Source organism: Miscanthus floridulus, chromosome 19, assembly GCF_019320115.1.
Source record: "Miscanthus floridulus cultivar M001 chromosome 19, ASM1932011v1, whole genome shotgun sequence".
NCBI classification, from domain to species: Eukaryota; Viridiplantae; Streptophyta; class Magnoliopsida; order Poales; family Poaceae; genus Miscanthus; species Miscanthus floridulus.
The window spans coordinates 20,252,675-20,272,688 of record NC_089598.1 but is presented as its reverse complement, the minus strand read 5'-3'; the positions used below and the strand labels follow the sequence as shown (position 1 = coordinate 20,272,688).

General features: G+C 46.4%; 2 protein-coding genes and 1 pseudogene across 3 annotated transcripts; 2 read left to right on the top strand and 1 right to left on the bottom strand.

The window, feature by feature from the left end:
• The first annotated feature begins 596 nt into the window (after positions 1 to 596).
• On the top strand, positions 597 to 9,935 carry LOC136528982 (hydroxyproline O-galactosyltransferase HPGT2-like). 2 transcript variants are annotated; one of them, XM_066521993.1, is made up of 12 exons: positions 597 to 817; positions 905 to 968; positions 1,058 to 1,107; positions 1,190 to 1,383; positions 1,638 to 1,698; positions 1,857 to 1,929; positions 2,103 to 2,226; positions 2,324 to 2,411; positions 2,811 to 2,861; positions 6,141 to 6,212; positions 9,494 to 9,606; positions 9,724 to 9,935. In XM_066521993.1, the coding sequence occupies exons 1-12, from the start codon at positions 669 to 671 to the stop codon at positions 9,744 to 9,746; spliced, it is 1,062 nt and encodes a 353-aa protein (XP_066378090.1). In that variant the 5' UTR covers positions 597 to 668; the 3' UTR covers positions 9,747 to 9,935. The 2 variants fall into 2 exon arrangements, with proteins under 2 accessions (XP_066378090.1, XP_066378091.1); XM_066521994.1 differs by lacking the exons at positions 9,494 to 9,606; positions 9,724 to 9,935 and adding exons at positions 6,746 to 6,855; positions 6,962 to 7,130.
• Positions 9,936 to 11,251: 1,316 nt separating this feature from the next.
• On the top strand, positions 11,252 to 13,014 carry LOC136528983 (jasmonate-induced oxygenase 2-like). The gene is made up of 2 exons (XM_066521995.1): positions 11,252 to 11,571; positions 12,033 to 13,014. The coding sequence occupies exons 1-2, from the start codon at positions 11,347 to 11,349 to the stop codon at positions 12,684 to 12,686; spliced, it is 879 nt and encodes a 292-aa protein (XP_066378092.1). The 5' UTR covers positions 11,252 to 11,346; the 3' UTR covers positions 12,687 to 13,014.
• Positions 13,015 to 17,724: 4,710 nt separating this feature from the next.
• Positions 17,725 to 18,845, bottom strand: LOC136525358 (BTB/POZ and MATH domain-containing protein 2-like; annotated as a pseudogene).
• Positions 18,846 to 20,014: the final 1,169 nt, after the last annotated feature.

The following is a 20,014-nucleotide window of genomic DNA, read 5'->3' as shown; positions in this document are numbered from 1 at the left end:
GGATGTCCGACCATGACTTGTCTGCTGCCACCTATGAGGTTCGCTAAAATTGGATCTCCAACCATTATTTTCAGCTCTGAGAATGCTAGGAAGTAGATCGGGCAATAAAGGTTTTAAGGGTCAGCTGATATTAGGGATGGGCAATCACGGTGGCGAGTTATTTCGCCCATCGTATGGACTCTGTTTTTTTTGTACCAATACCTAAGATGTCAAAACCAGATTATTGGGACTTAATTTCTAGATAATTATTAGTGATGATCTTATAGAAACGATACCAGTCGGTTGGAGACTTGCCACATTATTAATACAGCTATTCAGTGACGATCTTAATATGGTGCGGATATATATTGGAAATTTCAATTCTATATGATAATGATAAAAAACAGTCATAAACAATGTCACTTTTGTGTAAACAATTCCTGGTAAATGGGATCTTCCATTTTCATTTTCAGTAATCAATTCAGTCTGAATTGGTTCATCTAGAAAGCTGTTAGTTGATTTATTTTTGGGCCTCATCTCGAGCGCGGCCCAGTTCCGGCCTTCTATGGCCCACGGCTAGGTAGCCTGGCGTTTTCCTTCGGTCCTTCCTTTCCGTTAACGGCCGCAAGCAGAGCAGACAGGAGGCGCCGACCGCCGAGAGCCCAGCGTCGGAGATCTCCTCCGCAGCCATGGAGACGCTGGCCAGCGCCATGCGGCGCGAGAACCGCCGGTCCAAGGCCCCGTCCTCCTCCTCCGTCGCCACCGCCCTCGCCTCGGGCAGGGTCCCTCTCGTCATGGCCTTCCTCTCCTGCCTCGCCTGGCTCTACGTCGCCGGCCGGTACGTCCCCCCTACCCGCTCAGATCCCAGACACTCCGGTCCAGCACCCGATAGGGAGTCGTGATCTTATTCCTGGCTCCGTCTCAGGTTGTGGCAGGACGCGCAGACCCGGGCGATCCTGTCAGGATTCCTCGAGAAGAGCTCTGGCAGCGTGCGAATCTCTCCTCGCCTCCTCACTCCGCCTACTCGCATTTTTAATTCTACCTCTTGATTCAGCCTGACGGCGCCACCTGATTGCAGGTCCCGAAGGTGCTCTCGGTGGAGGACAAGCTTAGGAACCTCGGATGCAAGTGAGTTTTCAGTTCTTTGTAAGTGAATTTGGGTTGTTGTGTTACTTTTCTGCTCTGCTGATTCGAAGTGCCGTGGTGGCAGGGCGATTGGAAGCAAAATTGTTGAGGCGGAGATGGACCTGACCAAGGCCAAGAGCGAGGGGTACCTGTGGGGGAACAGGACTGCAGCTGTGGACTCTGACAAGAAGAAGCAGCTTCTTGCCGTCATTGGAGTTTACACTGGTTTTGGATCCCGTCTCAAGAGGAACGTCTTCCGTGGCTCCTGGATGCCCAGAGGTTTGCTGCTCTTGTTCTTTAAATTTCGCTAGTTCCTAGCGATAGAAATAATTTCCCTTGACAACACCAAGTAGTGGAAGAGACTGCTTGTGATACAAAACTTTACTAATTTGAGAGTGGTTGATGAAGAGATGGCAAAATTATTTGATTTAAATGCTGGATAAATATGGAGTAGCTAAATTGTTTTGTGTAAACAAGGATTTTCTCCAACTCATAAGTATAACTGTATTCTTCTATTTCACTGTAAATTGCAGGTGATGCTCTGAAGAAGCTTGAGGAAAAGGGTGTAGTTATTCGTTTTGTTATTGGTCGGAGGTTTTGTTCTGGATCTATACCTTTGAGTTATTGCATCGTTATTAGTTCAGAATCTAACAATATCATTGTCATTCTCGTTTTCTCTTTTATTAGAAAAATATAATCCATTCTCCATCTCTCGTTTTATTGATGATGTGTGTACCTTTTTGGACGTGCAGTGCAAATCGAGGTGATAGCTTGGACCGTAATATTGACGATGAAAATCGGCAGACAAAGGACTTCTTGATTCTTGTAAGGTCCTATTAGTATCTCATATTCTCAATTGTCCTTCACAAGTTGTAGTACGTAAGCAAGACTTTAGAGTTTAGACCTTTCTTGCTTCCATCAAAGACTAGGTTGGACCCATGTGATCTTATACATTTCATCAATGAACTTTGAAATTGTAAGCATTTTGGATTGGGCAGGAAAGTCACGAAGAGGCTGCAGAAGAATTACCGAGCAAAGCAAAGTTTTTCTTCAGTGCCGCAGTTGAAACCTGGGATGCAGAATTCTATGTCAAAGTTGAGGATAACATTAATCTTGACTTAGGTATCTTTTTTTATGTTCTCTGTGTATGCTGATTTACAGTACTTCTATTGATCTTGCCCCTTCCTTTTAAACTAACCTCTTGCAATTATTCTGTCAGCTGGGTTAATTGAGATGCTCGAAGGCCGTCGAGGTAGCCAAGGATTGTATATGGGTTGTATGAAATCAGGGGTTGTCATAAGTGAAGAGTATGTGCTTTCTTTACTTAATCATCAGGTTTTTAATTTATTGATAGCCTAGCGCGTATGGTATCTCTGACTCCAACTCCAAGCCATCTCATTCTTAAGTAGAAGTCCGTTTTTTTGTTGATTCAGTAGGGATGCATAATCCTTCCAAAGTTGTGCCATGTAGTGGAATGCACTGAGCAAATGTTTTAGTAACCTTTTGCAGTCAGTTCTTTTGATAGTTCAATCTAGTTAGCAAATAATTCTGATGAAAAACTAATGCGTTTTGTGCTACCACTGTATGAACTTGAGAAAACATGTGCTTTGTATTGCATTTTTCATCTATGCGGCATTTCATTTTGGATTTCTTTGCCTCTTGTTAGTCAACTATCAAAGTGATTCTGTTGTCAATCTCAATTTTAGGGGCCAACAATGGTATGAACCTGACTGGTGGAAATTTGGAGATTCAAAAACGTGAGTTAATTGCCATCTTCTCATTCTCCTGAATGAATTTATTCTTTTTCCTGTTAGTAGATACCATATTCTTGCTATAAGAGCATTCAAATACTTATATTTACACCATGTTTGGCGGTTGGCAAGTAATAAAATGCTTGCTTCCTACTAAGAGGATACCCCTGGGTAGAGATAGTATCTCCAATAGAGCTCATTCAATTTTTCACAACCATGAGTTGAGTGCAATAGGCAATTTCACCATAGATTTTAACCTTGTAACAAGAATTCAGTTATATTGTCTTATGGGGACTACATGATGCCTTTTTGACCTTATGAAGTCCATTCCGGTTTATTTTTAAATTTGAGAATGAAAAGCATGGTAGATTGGGTATAATGCGTGGGATAGATTGCATTCTTAGCCTCTTGGGCAATATATATAGCCATATAGGGAGTGTTTGGTGACCTGCACTATCCCTGTCCAGGCTTCCGCAATGCAACCTTTGAAGTGTTTGGTAGCCTGGTTGAGGCTCACAGACGCCCCCTTAGCCAGGCTTAACAAAAATGCGGGGGGTGTCCGTTTTCTCGGAGCATGGCTTTGCGCTCGCCTCACTCCGGACGCAGGTCCACACTTCCTCACCTATCACCCTTCGGTCCTCGTCGCGCACCTCCCGCCCCCCCTAGCGCTAAGCTGAGCTCCAGTAGCGACCCCTTCGGTCCCTGGCTCCCCGCCACCACACCTCCCGCTCTGTCGAGTGCCGTGCCGAGCTCCAGGAGCAGGCCCTTCAGTCCCGGCCGCAGGACCTCCCGCTCTGCAGAGCGTCGCGCCGAGCTCCAGGAGCCCACCCCGAGCCGTTGCACCCCAACGTCGAGCACCTCATGATGACCAACCTGCGCGGTGGCGACATAGGATACCTTTCTCACGATCGCTTCCTGGGCTCGCGCGGTGTGGCAGCGGTATCACGCGCCACTAGGCTCGCGCAGCTGGGGCACGTGGCACGGCGGCGGGGTTGCCCGGCGAGCTCGTGTGGCGGAGGAGGATGCAGCTGAGCATGCCCACCAACGGTTCGACAAAATGTCTCAAGAGGGTAAACTTACCAGCTCAAAGAAGAGGTGATTCTATGCAAAGCAAACCAGACAACCAAACACACCATTTGCTAGCAGGCAGAACTAATCATTGGCTTGGTTGAAGCAGGCCTAGACTGCCTAGGCTTAGATGGCTAGCTAGGCCAAAAGCAGGCCAGGAAACCAAACACACCCATAGAGTACAAAGACTTGGGGGGCAAGTTGCCTTCCCACTTTCCCAGATACATATGGCAATGTCGAATACAATGTTAAACTACTAAATATACTCAAATATCCCTCTGCATCGTAGAGAGAGCATCGCAAACAATCAAACTAGAGAAGAAATCGAAGACTAATCCACTCGTTGTCGTAGCAACGTCACATTGCATGGAGTGGAAACTGACAAGTAGCTCCGAACGATAGCCTGTTTTGTCAACGAAGTAGCCGGGGTCAAGGTGGATGTGGTCAGAGCAGTGGAGGGAGGCGTTGGTCTGAAGCATCAACATAGGAACATGAGTACACATAATCACCAACTTCTTGTCAATGACTGCAGCAGGACAATGAGCCTAGGGAAGAGTCCACGCGGGAGGTGGTGGCTGCGCGCAAGGGAGATCGCATGGGTGAGGGGTGGCTGCGCGGCTGTGGAAGCGGCGTCGTGGGGAGAAGCTAGGGCAGAGGGAGGGGCCGGAAGGGAACCCATGCGTCCGATACCATGTAGAATAGGGAAAACACGTCACACCCATTAGGGAGGGGTAACTTTCATATATATAGCCAGGATACAACTTGGAGTACAAGTAAGGTACATAGACTATACTCCCTCTGTCCCATATTATCTGTCGTTTCCGATTTCCGTGCCACAAGTTTGACTCGATTTGTAAAAAATACGTACAACATTTGTATCTCCAAATAAATTTATTAAAAAACTAGATTCAAAGATCTTTCTAATGATACTAATTATGTACCATAAATATTAATATTTTTTAATATATATTTTATCAAAGTTGTTTCTCGGGAAGCGAAAGCGACAGATATTTTGGGACGGAGGGAGTACATATCTCTAATAGAGCCGACCAAATGGTGAATGTAGATCGGGCTGCTCGGCTGTATCAATAAGCGCTCACACATCATCCGTTAGCGACATTAGTGGTGAACTGGTGATGTTCTAGAGGTGGCGGCAGTAAGCACGAACTCGGATCCCGAGTTAGCTTGAGGAGGACCGACAGCATGGGTGGTGCCAGCTTGGATAGGCGGCGACCATGAAGATAGTTTGACCATGAGCAGTATCATTGTTGCCTAGGAGGGCACGCAATGACAACCTCGAGCTTGGGAGGGTCGACGATCCAACGTTGAGGAATCGGTAGATAGGGAAACACAACCCCAATCTTTGATTGTAGAAAAAACAGCAGCAGCATCTGCCTGGCATGGTGAACCACGATGTGACCCAACCAGCGGTGTGGCATGGCCCAGCTGGTGGACAGCATCCTATAGGGCACAATTCCCACTGATGTGGCGGCCACGGTGCGGCACAGTCGGGCGCGAGACGGTCATGTGGTCCTACAATGCCAATGGTAGATTAGCCTGACAACACAGTGTAGGATGCTTGCTGCTGGCCTGCTGCCGCCCCATGCTGCTTGACAATGATACACAGGGCAGATCAATTAGATCAGCCCAACCTAATTACAAGGGTGCTTCCCCTGGTAGAGATCGATCTCCCCAGGGGTGGCGCAATGGTGATGATAGCGGGAAGCCTGAGGGTTCAGGAACGAAACCTAAACCCATGATACCATGAAAGCATAGTAGATACGACATAATGCGTGGGATATATTGTATTGAGCCTCTCGGGCAGTATATAGAGTACAGAGACTTGGGGGGCAAATTGCCTCCCAGGCCCCAGATACATATGGCAATATCAAATTACAATCCTAAACTATCAAATATACTCTAACAAGAGTGACACCAACTATTGGACCCACTACCCAGCACTTCCAGTCTCAGCACAATTTTTGCACTTGATGTTATTCAGTTATTAAAGGCTTTGTTGTTGTTGTTGTTGTTGTTATTCAGTTATATTCTTTGTTTTTTTTTCCATTGGTTTAAGTACATACTTAACCTCTATGGGCCTTTTTCTTGGGGTGGACTCATATGTGACAGAAGTTTCTAGGTTTTTTCGTTCAAGATGCAGTCTCTGTCATGCTTTTTTCATGTTCACTGACTGATTCACTTTATTCATAAAAACAGGTATTTTCGACATGCTTCTGGTTCTTTGTTTATCCTCTCAAAAAATTTGGCACGCTACATCAACATAAATAGGTAAGTGATATGTCATTTGTGTCTCCCTGTTTCATCTTAACCAATATCAAGTTAAACTGGCTTTGAGCAACACCATCCTAGTTAGCTAGATTAATAGTACGTGCAACAGTCCCTGAGCTTTTGAATCTGCAGAACATCTTATGCTGATGCAGGAGTTGGATTACATCAGACTGAATGTGACATATTTGGGCTGAATGTTTTGTTGTGGATGAAAGAACTAATCTTTTCTTTTCAACTTTAGTTTCTTATATCTAAATCCCTATCGTATGTTGCCATGATAGTTATCCAAATAATTATTACTGAATACCCATTGGGTACGGATTATCAATGAGTGCATTGATTAGAATGCTATTTTAATTTACTTCCTAAGGAACACACATCATGTCATATTCTGTCAAAGGATAAATGTCACCGTTATCTTCAAGATGCAAGGACCAATTTTTTGTCTGGACAGAAGCTCTTCCTTTTTCTGGTGCTTTATTTCTGCCAACCAGGTCTTTCTTCACCTCAGCTTTGTCTTCTCTGTCACACAGTGCATCACTACAGAGTTATGCACACGACGACATATCAGTAGGTTCATGGATGATGGGACTGAATGCAACTTACGTGGACGATGACCGGTTGTGCTGCAGCAGTTCCAAAGGTACAAGCTTCTCTTTAATTAAAACAATGCATCAGCTTCTGGCGGTTCCAAGGAAACTTGTTTTTTTTTGGGTGCTAATGCCATGTTTTTTAACCATCATTCCCAGAGAAAGTATGTTCTAATGCTTGAGTTGAGCGGAAGGCGTGGCTGTTGGCCTGTTGCTGCACATCCATCCTGATGAAGATTTTGTACATCTGTCATTTTGTATACATACACTGCTTTTGTGAACCGGAAAAAGGCTACTATCCAGATAGAATTGTCTTGCCCTATCATAATTCATACATAGTACTACCTAACCAAATTTTAGGAGAACATGTTTTTTTCCAATCGCGGGTATTCTTGGAACTGATGTTGATTGAAGTTTTCCTCTTCGTGCTGAGCCTCTTCCTTGGAGCCAAACCACGTTTATCTGAGCCCTGAATAGCACGTCTATGAGTTGATGGCTCATGTTGGGCTTCAACTCTAGTGTACCTCTACTTACTGTGGACTAATAGGGTGTTTGGTGTGAGGATGGGGAGTGATTCATCGTCTTCTCACTCCTTACATTTTTGTTTGGTTGGTGGAATTGAATGAGTTGATCCATCACAACTCCATCCCTCACAAGCTAATAATTAATGTAAGCTCGAGGAATGGGGTCATTCTATCAAATTCATAGGTTGAACTATAGATGCACCTCATAGAAGGTTTTGTTGTTGTTCTAATAGTATTAGTAGCAGTTCCTATCTTGTTTTATAAGGATTATTACCTAAAAGAGGTGCTTCAAAACTGCCATTTATGTAGCATATATAGGTGCCCTCTGTTGGTCAATTAGAGTCTAGGAAACTGTAGGTTTTGTTAATTTGTCTTGATCCTAATACCAGCTTAAAAACAAAAAGGTCGTATAAATGGAAATAGAAACTAAGGAGATGTAACAAGTGATTACTCAGGGTAATACACTAATACTGTTGATTTGTCCTTAAATGACCAGAGCTCAGTTTAGTTATCTGATATATCTGGTTTTCTTAGGGATTTAACTAAGGTTTGCTTGTTGCTGAAATGTAAGCACAAGGTCAGTCTGTCAGATATTAAAAATGCACACAGAAATGTGATATTTGGAAATGCCAAATGCCATTTTTTTTTGCTGCGTCATCAGTTGTCACTTTGTGGTGAAAGCAAAGTACATCACAAAAAATTGATAGATTGATTAGGAGGCCAATGGCAAGGTTGCATATACAGGCAAGGAGGATCCCGGGCTGGTTTATAGAATCATGACCACCGTGGGATCTCCTTGCCTAATAGATATCAATCAGGTGCCCTATGCAGCTGCCTAACCACCCCCACCCCCCATCCCCCCCCCCCCATCCCCCCCCCCCCCCCCCCCCCCCCCCCCCCCCGCAATCGGAGCATCACCACAGACGTTCAGATTGGACCAGAACTCTTGAAAGATCGTCGAAGGCACGTGGAGGACGCGGACAACACCAATAGCAACACGCACCCGAACAAAGTGGAGATCAATCTCAATATGGTTGGTGCGTTGGTGGTGAACCGGGTTGGATGACATGTAGACAGCGCTGATGTTGTCGCAATACACCAAGATAGCCTTGCTGGGTGGGGAGTGGAGCTCACATAGAAGTTGCTGCAGCCAGGCAACGGCGGAGCTACGTGGGGGCCATAGTGGGCTATGGGCCCCCTTGGTTCTGAAATTTTTCTAAAGTTCATATACAGTTTAGAGGGAATAGAAATATAAATACAAGGCCATGACTTAATAATAGTGCGGAGTCATGGTAGCTAGCAAGCAATCAGTCTATCCGTAGGCATGGCAAACAACGCAATCCACAATCAGTCTCCATTTCTCCCTTCTGCTTTTCTACGTCAGAGTGGCAGTGTCTCCGTGGCTATACATCTCTCACCGCAGATGGCTCTGCACTTGGCATGCAGCAACAGAGCTCTTGCCAGCCTACAAAGCTCTCGGACTGCCGCAAGGTGTCTTCTTATTCAGCGCATGCTTGCAAAATGCCCCCCCCCCCCCCTTGCTTGGGCTGCACGCTCCGCCACTGCAGCCAGGAAGCCTTAGCCGCTGCATTGGCCACACCACGCTACTCGGCTTCGACACGCTGGACCTAGAGACAGTATTTTGGCACTTGGAAGACCAGGAGACGAGGCTATCACCGAGAAACACGACATAGCCTGAGGTGGACTTGCGTGTGTCGGGACAGCCGGCCCAGTCAGTGTCGGCACCACCAGATCAAACTATGCTGAGGGTCGAATGAGCAGCCCAAGGTGAAGAGTACCACGTATGTACCACAGGATGCGCTTTAGAGCTGAAAGATGAGGCTCCTGGGGTCGTGCATGTGGAGGCAGACCTGCTGGATGGCATAGAAGATGTCTGGACGATTGAATGTGAGGTAATGTAAAGCACCAGCAAAACATGTGGCATCACTGATAGGAGCACCATCCAGGATAAATATCACCGTTATCTTCAAGATGCAAGGACACGTTTAAGCATTCCCATGTCAAAATTTGAGCATTAGATGTTTCTATTCAGAAATATGTGCTACCAATTTTTTGTCTGGACAGAAGCTCTTCCTTTTTCTGGTGCTTTATTTCTGCCCACCAGGTCTTCTTTCTTCAGCTCAGCTTTGTCTTCTCTGTCACACAGTGCATCACTGCAGAGTTATGCACACGACGACATATCAGTAGGTTCATGGATGATGGGACTGAATGCAACTTACGTGGACGATGACCGGTTGTGCTGTAGCAGTTCCAGACAAGGTACAAGCTTCTCTTTAATTAAAACGATGCATCAGCTTCTGGCGGTTCCAAGGAAACTTCCTTGTTTTTTTTTTATTTGGGGTGCTAATGCCTTGTTTTTTTAACCATCATTCCCAGAGAAAGTCTGTTCTAATGCTTGAGTTGAGCGGAAGGCGTGGCTGTTGGCCTGTTGCTGCACATCCATCCTGATGAAGATTTTGTACATCTGTCATTTTGTATACATAGACTGCTTTTGTGAACCGGAGAAAGGCTACTATCCAGATAGAATTGTCTTGCCCTATCATACATAGTACTGCCTAACCAAATTTTAGGAGAACAAGTTTTTCCAACCGTGAGTATTCTTGTAACTGATGTTGATTGACGTTTCCCTCTTCGTGCCGATCCTCTTCCTTGGAGCCAAACCATGTCTACGAGTTCGCAATACATTTGTTGATGGGTTGCTCATTTTGACATCACTCTGGTCAGCATCTGCATTATTTTGAATCAAGAAGATTAAAAGTAATAGATATCCATCAATTTTGAACAATCAAAAGAAACGAAGGCCACATAGTGGATCACCCAATCGTAACACAGTGAAAGCTCATTACAAAGACTGGCATTTAGCTCCCAAAAATATCCCGGCAAGCATCACGAAGTTATGTGCAATCGTGACGTGCCATTCGCATCACCAAATTCGATCGCAATCCGCTCAAGTCATGGAAGATCGCAATTATACCCGACAACAATGTAGCTTTACGGACTATATATAGCCCTCTTTGTATGGCTTTTGTAGACTTGTAGTGGTTTCTCTACACTTAATTAAAAGCTCTACAAAACGAGCACACACAAAAATGGCTTCTGAAGCAAAAACAAACAAACAAACAAAAAAACAATGAAACCGAATCCATTTAGAGCTCTACCAAAACATGCCTTTTCTCTGACTTCTTCCTTAGGCTCCGTTCAGTTCTCCTGGAATCTAAGTCCTGGAACTAATCCTACCAGGAATGCATATGTAATTTGTCTAGCTAGCTCTCCGTCTGGAACTATTCCTACCAGGAAAAAGTTCTAATCGAACGAGCCCTTATTGGAGAAGTCCAAGCCCTGTTAAAGATGGCCATAGTATGTATTGCATTTTGACACTGATGTTTTCATCTATAGGTGTATGTCCCAAAAAAAATTAGAACATAATTTATGCTCGTATAATAACCAAGCAATTCCTTGGATGCTTAGCAGAGTGGATACCCACTGATCAAACACATCTATATTTCTTTCAATAATATGTGATATAACCATCAATGTCGAGACGCGTAATTGTGAAGCTTTGATATACACACGCGTAGTTTTGTTGTTAGAAGTGTGCATTTGCTTACAGAAACTGGGAGTAGTTTTAGGATGGTTGTATCAACTCGGTCTAATTGTCTTCAAAGTTTAATAAAATCTTTTTTTGTCTTTTTAAAAAAAATCTTTCCTTACTAAAGAAAAATATCAGAGCTCAAGAAATGGATAGGCTCGAAGTATCTCAATGGAAGACGAACACAATGACTCACCCTTTTTGGACGCATCTATCTAGCAGCAGCTCCAAACGTCACGGGCCCGTATAAGTGACAAGAGGAGAGCTCCCTGCTATAAATTGGTCTCTGGCCACTGTGTACTGAACAGGGGAGAACTCACAAGTGAATCGAGTGAGGAAAATATCTTAACCACAAGTGTACGTACCGGCACTTAGCAGCTAGATGTTCCGGCACTCGGCAGCTAGAAAGCATGGTGCATCAGGCTCAGGGGCAGCTTGTGCAGGAGCTGGCCACCGGCGGCCTACCCGCGCCGCCGAGCCGGTACGCGCTCAGGGAGGAGGACCGTCCAACCGGTGGCGGCGCGGCGCCGGAGCTGGAATTCCCCACCGTGGACGTGCGCCGCCTGGCCGAGCCCGGCGACACAGATGAGGCCGCCAAGCTTCGGGCGGCGCTCCAGTCCTGGGGGCTCTTCGCGGTACGTATGCATAGCACGGCCATTACATATATATATATATATATATATATATATATATATATATATATATATATATATATATATATATATATATATATATATATATATATATATATATATATATATAGTGTATATTCTCGGGAGTAATTACTTCTATAATCAATAAATCACGTTGCGTATGTGTACATACTTTATCAATTTGAGTATATTGACATACTAATATTAAGATACTCTAAATCTTTACTATGTGAAAAAAAAAATTAAAAAGAGCACATATTTTTTAATATATTATATAATACTATGATAATAACATATAAAATAAGTATAACCATATATTCTAAGTATACATACATACTTGTCATATATATACCCTAGATGATCTAATAGAATGATATACTCCATCTACGTATACTTCATCGAACCATATACGCCTCCATGACCGCGTCGACACCGACGAGCAGATCCTCGACTGGTGCGACCGGCTGTACCTCCAGGTCCAGCCGGAGGACGCGTGGCAGCTGAGACTCTGGCCGGACCACCCGCCGTCGCTCGGCAACCTCCTGCACGAGTACACGCTGCGGAGCGAGCAGGTGGCCAAGCAGGTGCTCAGGGCCATGGCGCGGACCCTGGGCTTCGGGGAGGACTTCTTCGTCGGCCGGCACGTCGGCGAGAAGGTGGCGACGTACGCACGGTTCACCTACTACCCGCCGTGCCCGCGCCCGCGCCCGGACCTCGTGCACGGGCTGAAGCCCCACACCAATAACTCCGTCATCACGACGCTCCTCCTCGACAGCGACGTCGGCGGCCTCCAGGTTCTCAAGGACGGCCGGTGGGTCGACGTGCCCGTGCTTGGCTACGACCTTCTGGTGGTCGTCGGCGACGAGATGGAGATCATGAGCAACGCGGTGTTCAGGGCGCCGACGCACCGCGTGGTGACCAGCCACGCTCTTCTACCAGCCGGAGCCGCACAGGGACCTGCAGCCCGCCTAGGAGCTGGTGGACGACGTCCGCCCGGCGCTGTACAAGAAGCTCAACGTCAAGACCTTCGCCGACGGGTTCTGGGACGCCTTCGCGCTCGGCGAGCCCACCATCGACTACCTCAACGGCCAGGGTAGTAGACAAGGAGGCCGTTGCGTGATCGTGAACGATGCTGATGTTTGCTCGCATGCATGTATCGAGATGCGCCCAAATAAAGCCCCAAACTGATCAACTATCTCGAATAATGTTCCTGTAGACAAAATGTCCAATCCGCTGCCAAGGTTTGGAGATGATGTCAGTGACTCAGTGTCATGTCATGGAACAACGTCGCCGTGCGTGCATTGTTGTTGACGACGAGTCGTCCTTTGCCTCCAGTACCAAAAGATGCAAATTAAACTATTTGGAAGTGATGAAATAAAGATCACTTTGATGATTTCATCATACTAGAATCGACAGCATCAGCATGTTATAACAGAAGTAACAGTCCACAATAAAACAAGTATGAACATGTGTTGGCGACTATGCTCGCTGAACGTCTGGAGATGTCATGAAGCGTTCTTGGACTTCATCTCGGACAATCGTGAGGGCACTCACAATCATTGTAGATTGTGACACAATGCAGAAACCAATACTGGTTTCTATACCCTAGGAAACTGTATCAAGAAAAACCATGTTTTACAAATGCAAGTTTTATCTCCTGGTGCCATTCACAACTCCCCCATCCAGATCCTCTGCTCCCACTCTTCTTTCTTCCCTCGCTCCAGGCCTCCAACCAACACTTGCAATCCTTTCTCGGAACTGTATCAACCAACAGAAGCAATGCAATCGAAGGCAAGCAAGCAAGCAAGCAAGGCGGCCCGACAGGCCCGATGGGGCGCTTGAGCTCCGCAACGGCGGCGCGGGCCAGCCGTGCGCGAGCTCTGTATGCGGCCCGGCATCGCGCGCGAGCTCCACAGTGGCGCGAGCTCTAGACCCGAGCGCGCGCAAAGAGGACGAATGGCAAGCGAGGCTGCGATTCCATCTCTGACCGCGTGGACACCGACGAGCAGATCCTTGACTGGTGCGACCGGCTGTACCTCCAGGTCCAGCCGGAGGACGCGCGGCAGCTGAGACTCTGGCCCGACCACCCGCCGTCGCTCGGGCGAGGCTCCTGCACGAGTACACGCTGCGGAGCGAGCAGGTGGCCACTGGCCAAGCAAGCTCGCAAGTTCTAGTCCTCACGCAGTCACATGCGGACGTACTCAGACTCCAGAGTCCAGACCAAGTTGCTTGCCTGACGTGGTGACAAATCACAATGCCGTCGTGCCTTCCCATGAAGTCGCCTCGTGTGCGTGGGTGGCCAAAGATGGCCTGACGTGGTGACAAATCACAATGCCGTCGTGCCTTCCCATGAAGTCGCCTCGTGTACGTGGGTGGACAAAGACGGAGACAAAGAAGTAAGGATTGAGTCGATTTTTTTTTTTTTGTCCTCTTCAACTATTGTGTTAGTCTAATTTTAACCCATAACTACAAAACCGTCTAGTACCAGTACCCTAACTGTCAAAACCGTTCACTTTTAGCACCTAGACGGGGGTAAGTCTGTTTTGATCGACGTTGAGCGGTTTTGACCACACCACGTTGACCGCCACGTAGGACGTTGGACGGCATCTCAGCGACATATGGGGCCCGCGTGTCACCCGCTCATTCCCTCCCTCTCCTTCTTCCGGCTGCAGCAGCTCCAGTCGAGCACAGGCGCCTCGCCCTCGCCGCACAGCTGCGTCCTCTCCGCGGCGACGTCCGACCTGACCTTCACTCTGCAAGCCTCGCCGTTCCGCTTCACCGTCTCCCGGCGCTCCAGCGGCGACGTCCTCTTCGACACCTCCGCAGCGCTGGTGTTCAAGGACAGGTACCTGGAGCTAACCACGGCGCTGCCGACGGCCGGCTGGCTGTCGCTATACGGGCTGGGCGAGCACACCAAACGCACGTTCCGGCTGCAGCGCAACGACACGTTCACGCTCTGGATCGCCGACATCGCCGCCTCCAACGTGGACCTCAACCTCTACGCCTCCCACCCGTTCTACCTCGACCTGTGCCCCTCCGCCGGCGCCGGCGCTCAACGCGCTAGACGACCCGCTGTACCGCATCAACAACTCCGGCGTGCGCCGCCCCATCAACAACAATACCACGCCGGCGTCCTCGGTGCACTACGGTGGCGTGCACGAGTACGACGCGCACAACCTCTTCAGATTCCTAGAGGCGCGCGCCACGCACGACGCGCTGCTCGCCGATACCGGCCGCCGGCCCTTCGTGCTCAGCCGGTCCACGTTCGTGGGGTCCGGCTGGTACACCGCGCACTGGACCGACGACAACGCCGCCATGTGGGACGACCTCCGCTACTCCATCAACACCGTGCTCAGCTGCGGCCTCTTCGGCATCCCCATGGTCGGCGCTGACATATGTGGCTTCAGCGGCAACAACACCGAGGAGCCATGTAGCCGCTGGATCCAAGTACAAAGCTTTGCATCCACTCCAAGCTAAGGCAACCTATCTCTACCAGCATGCCAAGTCCATTGACGTTGCCGCGGAGAGGACGCGGCTGTGCGGCGAGGGCGAGGCACCCATGCTCGACTGGAGCTGCTGGAGCCGGAGGAAGGAGAGGGAGGGAATGAGTGGATGACGTGCGGGCCCCACATGTTGCTGAGATGCAGGCCAGCGTCCTACGTGGCGGTCAACGCCAGCGTAGCGTGGTCAAAACCACTCAACTTCGGTCAAAACAGCCTTCCCCGCCTAGGTGCTAAAAGTGAACGGTTTTAACAGTTGGGGTACCGGTACTAGACGGTTTTGTAGTTGATTGTTAAAATTAGACCAACACAATATTTGAGGGCCAAAAGTGAACTTAATCCAAGAAGTAAAGCAAAAGAGTTGTGATTTAAGGGTTCTTGTAATATTGTTTGTTTACGCATTGTAGTTTCTTTGTATTTTGTGAGATGAGAACTAGCTCCGTTTCTTTGGCAATCAGCATGTGGGAAAAATCGTATTGCTCGATGCACATCTCGGAACTGGCAGTATTTTTTTAAATGAGATTTTAGATTTGCTTTTGCTCACTGTGACGGACTTGATTGATCTTTCTGACGGGGACAGGACCAGCTGGGATTTAATCCCCTCGTGGGGATGGGGCGAAACGCTCCCCCGACGGTATTGACGGGGATGGGAAAAAATTTCACCGTGGGGACGGGGATGGGGAGCCATCCCGCGATGAGGAATTCTCCATTGCCATCTGATCTAAGTCTAATCATGTATATTATTTTTTTTAATTTCTCATTTTTCTTTTTTTTTTGATATTTTTTAGTTGCTTAGATTAGAATTTTTTGGGGGCCAAGGCAGGGTGGGTCGTGGTGTTCATGGGAAAAGTATCTTTTGGGGTTGTTCGAATCACCATAACATCCAAAGGACTCATTATGTGTATTTGCAGCGTGTTTGGTTTGGGGGAGTGGCCTCGTTCGGCAACAGCACGTCCGACATGGATTCACTCGTACTCGGATCGGATGATGACTTGGAGCCATTTGGATGAGGGAATGTATTGAACAAGCACCATTGTTGGTTGGGGGAATAGATTGGACTAGCATTTTGTTTGCTTTGAGAATTAGAACCAATTTGTAAGTTATGTAATAACGAACAAGAAAATCCAGAGGCATCTATGCAAAGATTGCACCTACAACAAAAGAGTTTGGGCAATCATCAATTTGTGAGTGTGGATGGAACTTAGCACCATAGGTGAGCACAAACTTACAGTCGGTCTACAAATGTTGGAGAAAATGGAGAAGAGAAGAATTGATAAGGACAGAAGAAAGGAGTTCGACGGGATCTTAATATATTTCTGGTGGAATATATGGAAGCAAAGAAACCAAAGAACATTTCAGCACAAAGAGCTACAACCGATACCTAATCAAAGAAGACATTCATCAGTATTCCATAGCGTTTGAAAATGATCAAGATGGATAACAAGCCTGCATTTTGAGTCTTGTGTGGACAGACGTTGTGCGTCTAGTTGTGCTTTTGTTGTGTCTTTTGGGTTCTCATGTTTTGTAAATATTCTATACATCCATTTTTTAACTTTCTCGTACTAATATATCTCGGCAAAGCTTTTGCCGACCCTTCCAAAAAAAAGAATGAGAACCGATTCTACGAACAAGACAATAATTTCTAAAATCACTTACCAATAGTAAAGTCAATTTCCATAATCACTTGGACCATAACTACCAAAAAAGTTCATAACAATAAAAATTAAACAAGGGAATTGTCTTGCATATTATGGACAAGCAAACATAGGATAATCATAATTCCTAGAACTAGAAACCAAGGCGAACTCTCATTTGCAGTCCTAAAATAACTCCACATGCCATTAACCGCAACAACTTTTGGATCCATCTTGGATAAAGTCAATAACCATTTGGACAACTAAAAATTTGTTTCCAAATAAAACTTGCATCGTGCTAGTTATAAAATCATAGAATTGCATCTACATGATACTAATGATATAGTAACAAAGAGAATTGTATTTCTATGTCAATTCCAGGGAAACAACAGAAAAACAAGCGCCAATAGTGCACGTACTTGCATTTTAGTGTACTAGATCTAGGACACTAAGACCAGAGATGCCCCATTTTCCGCATTATGTTTAATTGAAATTTGACTACTTATTAATAACTAGATAACCCAATTTCAGCTGACATTAGCCTCAAAGGACAGATATGATTGACTATCAACAGGATTATCCCAAAAATTACACTACTGCATGGACTCTAATGGTTTATCAATGAAAACCATATATTCGCCAAGATGTTGTATCCGTGTGCTATAATACAAAACTAGGTATCATAAAGCACATAAACTAAAATAAGGCATGTTTGCATCATATGGGCCTCAAAGAATTATCTGCAAGATTGCATACAAAGATTTATCTGTCAGTTTAATATAATGCAATTGACATTATGATAACATCGCTGTGTTCCTTCGTCGACTTGCTATTGTTACTGACATTGCAGTTCTGCATTACAAAGTTGTGATAGTGACATGGACAAACATTGATTCTTAATCCAGTAGCTCGATAAGATGTGCAACATAATTTAAGAAGCTAATTAAAATTAAACTTACCATCCACAAATGCTAGTCACCATATAGTACTCTAGTAAAAAAGACATAATTATAAGAACTAAACTGCCTACTCCACATAAGTAATGAAATGACCATCTATATTTTGCGGCACCTGCTTGTCTTCTCTAGTATATCAACTATGACAGAAGGGCATGTTCTTTTGAGATTTGCATATCCTTGAGTGGCCATAACATCTCTCATCCTATCTGAAGAGGCCATAAACTCAATGCACATGTCTCTAAGGCTCTTGCAGTTATGCTGGTCCGCAAAGGCCAGGGTAGTTGCCACAGTCTCCACACTAAGGTTCTCGACAAGAACACTTGCACACAGCAGCTTCATCCTATCCATGGCATATCTATCTGCGGCCACAAGTAAATGCTTGATCATCTCACTGTAATCATCGTCGTCGATGTCATCATCAAAGACAGGCAGCGCATCAGTATAGATGAAATTCAGCAGGTACTTGAAAACATCAGGCTGCATGTCTTCCACGGTCACCCACCGCGCCTTGGTCTCCTTCATCTTTCCATACAGCTGTGCCTTGAACACAGGGGACCGCGTGGCGAGTACGATCTTGTGTGCTGGGAAAGTCTCTCCTTGGACACTGAAAATCACGTCAGCTTCCTCTTCGTAGAACAACAGCCTACTAAAATGCTCTGATAGGTCTGAGGGTAGCACTTGAATTTCGAAGCCCCCCTTGGTTTTGCATAGCTCAGAATCCCTGACGACTGTGAGATCACATTGAATGTTCATGCGATCGTTCTGGATGTAGCCATTCGATGGAAGCTCCAACTTTCTTTCTCTTGCAACAAAATAATTGCGTGCGACAAACATGGTTGCAGTGGATTCGGAGCACATAATACTCTCTGACCGACATTTAATCTGGTTCACCAGAAACAGATCATAGAATGCCCTCACCTCAGTGCCCTCGTCCATCGGTACCAGAGCGACGGAGGCGAACATCCTGGTGCCATCGGTGACGCCGTCAGGGTAGAAGCAAATGGCCCAGGAGTGGCCCCCGACGGTGAAGATGTCCGACTGGACAAATTTGCCGATGCCCATGCCTTTCATCAGGCTATACCCGACGATCTCGAATGTGTGTGTGTGCCCATCTCCGCCTGAGTGGTGCATCTAGACGCTGTCACCTTGGATTGGGTTGCCATATCATCCCTGCAGCCAGGATATATAGCAAGAACTTAGCGCAACAAGTTACTTTAAAAGAAGTGCCTTTCTTTGGGTGGTGGAGGCAAACCTTGGAAGGGAGATGTGATCAGTGGCGGCGGCATCGACGACATCAATGGCAGCGGCGGCAGCGGCAATGGCGGCGAAGGGCCGACGGGGCATTGGGGAAATTTGGGAGGGACAAGAGAGATTAGGTGATAGCCAAGAAACTTAAAGCAGAAGTAAAACATTAAGTAGGTTTGGAACTGGATCTTCTGTGGCACTGTCAATGTAGTGTATGCACGGTTGATACAGTCACTCTACAAACCTTTTTGGAATTTAGCATTTGCTTTGTAGCTTCCATTCTGGACCACTCATTTCAGATTGGACGGTACAATCACCCACTGTAGCTACCTTAGGATCCCAATGCTACTTTAGGTATAGTTGGAAAATTGCTACTCCCACTATTTATTATATTTATAATTATATAACGTATGTGTTGATTTGGGATAGTATATGAAAATCTTGACTATTTAGCTCAAACAAATCCATCGGGTTGAGTGGGGGTGGCCTTCAATGTGTTCTTTAGTGGTGGTCCAACTTATATTGGGGATGGAAATGGATTCAACTTAGTTTACTAGGTATAGACACAATGTCCAAGCTATCCTTTTTAAATGGACAAATGACCATTGTACCCTTACATAAAATAATTGGCTAGATCTAGCTTTTTCTTAATGAGACAGAGGTCTAAATCGGAGGGAAGGAGGGAGGAAGGAATAGATGGAAGGAGGGAAGAAGGAACGAAGAGAGAAGGGGGAGAGAGTGGTGCCAGCTCTCTTCGTGCCAGAAAGGGACAAGGGGAAGGGGAAATGGTGCGGGCATGACAGGTGGGGTTGGGCCCCATTTCTTGTTGAGTGGTAAAAGAGCAAAAGGAGAAGGTGTCGGGGAAGCCAATAGGCATGCATGGGTTGCCAGCTATTGCGGTTGTCTTGTAGGACCATGAGGATATGGAACAAGGGAAGACGAGAGGCATGGGTACGATTGTTTGTGGAGCGTGTAAGGCAAGGGTGAAGGGAGAGTAGCGGTGGCTTGGAACAGACACTATTCACAATGGTTCGCGTCTCTGTGTCACGTAGGAGAGCGGGGAGGCTATGGCAAGGTAATTGATGGC